This window comes from Agrilus planipennis, unplaced genomic scaffold, assembly GCF_000699045.2.
Source record: "Agrilus planipennis isolate EAB-ADULT unplaced genomic scaffold, Apla_2.0 scaffold14, whole genome shotgun sequence".
Classification (NCBI taxonomy): Eukaryota; Metazoa; Arthropoda; class Insecta; order Coleoptera; family Buprestidae; genus Agrilus; species Agrilus planipennis.
In genome coordinates, this window is record NW_020442313.1 from 1655251 (window position 1) to 1658376 (window position 3126).

Here is a 3126-nt window from a genome sequence, read left to right on the forward strand (position 1 = left end):
CATGATTATATTTCAGCAAGTATTTACCATCAGCCATAACCTTAATATTTAAAACTAGAATCATACTAAAATTATAAAATGAGAAATTATTTATTCCTGTGTAATTGATTTAACACAATTCTAATGATACGATATAACTATTTTGAGGTTAAGAATCTACCTGCTGCAATACAACAAAGTTGCAATAATTTGAAGGCTAGCTTCCGGATTTGTTATTTCCGAATTTTATAATGTGATTGGCATTAAAAACACGCTCACCTTCAACGAAATTTCCTTTCCGAGGCTTTGTGTCAGCCCAATCACATATTGTGTCAATACTTATCATTTTCAATCAATCTTCCCTAATCGACGCCATGTTTTTAGGCTCCTCCCATTTGACGGATCCCAATAGAAGGTAATGAATTTTGATCATTTTGTTTAAGTACCTTTAAGTATTCGACGAAAATTCATCTTAACAGAAAAACACAAATTCGGAAGATTTTTTGTGAAAATATCGTTTAGCCGTGAAACCAGAAATTTAAGTTTCATCTTGCGATTTTTCCGATTAATATGGGATATATTTCCCATTACAGCAGCTAGTATTCGTTGGTTCGGTTAAGTGGAGATATATAGTCCCGTTGTTTCTGGATGCGTTTTCGGGAAAATTTACCTGAAGTAGTTTTTGGCACTGGTCCAGACGGCTTCACGTCACACTCCCCCATCTCCTTCGTTGCCGCCGCGTTCCCTAACGACAGACTCCCGTTATTTGTGCTCCTGTACTTCATCTTCGTCATCCTTTTGTATTCCTCCTCCGATATTCCACGCTTAGCCGCCACTTCTATGCAGAGCTGGAAGTGAAGCAAGGGTTATGATGAGAACTATAGGTATATCAGCAATTTTAAAGCTGTTTTTGTTCTGAAATGATGAAAATTTTCGTCGTAATTTCGCAAAACAGAGTGCGAGAGAACGGGGGGAGATTAGGGCTAAACAGGAGGCAAAGGGTCTACTGTGGGTCTACCGTCAAAACGATTTTTTTGTTTTAAGCGTGTGTAACCGACGTCGAGACGTCTTCGTTGGGGATGATGTAACCGACTAAAATGCTATTGTTTTTCAAATACAAAAGTCAATGTTCGCTTATTCAAGAGTATCTGTTGTGTAGAAAATTTTGGTGCCTATTATTAGCTGACAAATTCAGTCATCAATGGGGTTACCCACTTTCGCTCTCCCTAAATATTTACGTATTCCATCAAGGGTGTATGTCCTCCCTCGCTAATTATTTGTGAAACTATTAGTTCCTGGCAAATTTAATTTCGAAATTATATAGGCACGCATAAAGTATGAAAATTATTTAAGTACGTTACATGAAAAATATATTTTCTATACTTGACAGGGGTTAAAAATTGAGGTAATCTGTAGAGGATGGAATATTAATTCAGAAACTAATGTATAATAAATTATTACAGGAGTAATTGCATAACGAAGTCTATTCTGATCTTGTTTCTCGTAATACTGGGACGTTTGATGGATAATTTATAATTAATATTGAAGCTACTAAAAATTATAAGAAGTGGCTGATTTTAGGTGTCTAGGAAGTCAGATAAGTCAGGACGGAAGGAGTAGTAGCGATATAAAGCAGAGGATAGTGCAGGGTCGAGTCGCCTTCAATAAAAAGAAGTCACTTCTATGCTCGCGAACGATTAATTTAGAAATTCGAAAAAGATTGTTAAAGGTGTATGTTTGGAGCACGGCGCTGTACAGGTGCGAAACATGGACAGTGGGCGCGGCGGAAAAGAAAAGGTTAGAAGCGTTCGAAATGTGGTGTTACAGGCGAATGATGAGGATACCGTGGATAGAGAAGGTTAGAAATAAAGAGGCATTAGAAAGAATAGGAGAAAAGAGGACTCTTTGGAAGTCAATAAAAAATAGTCGAGATAGGTTGGTAGGACACCTTTTCAGGCATGAAGGTCTAGTCAGAGACATATTAGAGACAGAAACAGGAGTTAGGAGGGGTAGAGGTAGACCTAGATTAGATTACTGTTCGCAAATAGTTAAGGATGTGGGAGGTTCTAGTTTTAGGAAAATGCGAAGATTAGCTCAGGATAGGAAAGAGTGGAGGTGCGTATCCAATCAGTCTTAGGACTTAGGACCCTATGATGATGATTGAAGCTACAAAAAATACATAATACATACCTTTTCGAAATCTTTTATGAATCCCCATTTTTCTTCCCACTCTTTACTGGCCTTTTCTTCTAAGAATACTTGCTCTTTGCTAAAATAAAAAAATATGGGTTTATGAGAACATGCTTTTAGTTAATATTTATTTGTATTTTATTTTCACTTACATTACTCCATCTTTTGTAACAAATGTTGGTTTATTTGTTGATTTTGACATGGTTTATTTATTTAAACTTAATAAACAAGTTTGGTCTCTTGTTAGATTTCTGGCTTTGTTTGATCGATTTTGGTTGTCATAACGCGCTGAATAGTCATACAGAAACGTAAACAGGGACTAACTTTATCCAATTATAAGAGAAACATTTGAATGGTTAAAAAAGGAAAAACCACTCCAATGCAAAGGACCCCTCAGTCATTCATAGGAAATTAGTTTTCGGTCAATTGTAATCAGTGGTGTTGTGCTAATTTTTTTTTTACCGGAACGCGTAAATATAATTATATAGACAGGGCTGATCCTAGTGTTGCCCAAATTCAGTCTTGGTCTTGCAGTCTTGGTCTTGTTCTTGCGTTTTTGCAAGACCAAGACCAAGAACAAGACCGCGTATTTTTAGCAAGACCAAGACCAAGACTGACCGTGCAAGACTTGAGCAAGAACAAGACATAGCCTGCAAGACTCTTGCGTCTTGCAGCTAGGACTTAGCGCTATTTCACTGAGTAGTTAGGTGTAACAGTTCGGTGTATAGGTAGGTACGCTTAGGAATTCTATGAGACGCAAAAAACTGTATCAAAGAATATGAAAAACTGGACCTATGCGCATTACGACTAATACCATAAACATAGCGAATAAAAAAATTATTAAAATCAAACTGAGTGCATGCATAGTTATGTTTTAACCATCGGCACTTTGATAATGCGGCATCAAAGGTTTTGTACTTACTTCTCAAAGAAATTTGCCGCTTTTCGGAAGTACAT

The 3126-nt window shown here is 36.9% G+C and overlaps 1 protein-coding gene across 1 annotated transcript in view; it reads right to left on the minus strand.

Annotated features, from left to right (window-relative positions):
* Positions 1-2331, minus strand: part of LOC108737418 — an 11631-nt gene extending 9300 nt beyond the window's left edge. Inside the window, exons 1-3 of the mRNA XM_018470253.1 lie at positions 2327-2331; positions 2170-2248; positions 650-827 (exon numbers count right to left, since the gene is read on the minus strand). Of these exons, the coding sequence (XP_018325755.1) occupies positions 650-827; positions 2170-2248; positions 2327-2331 (262 nt within the window). The remainder of the gene's footprint in view (positions 1-649; positions 828-2169; positions 2249-2326) is intronic.
* Positions 2332-3126: the final 795 nt, after the last annotated feature.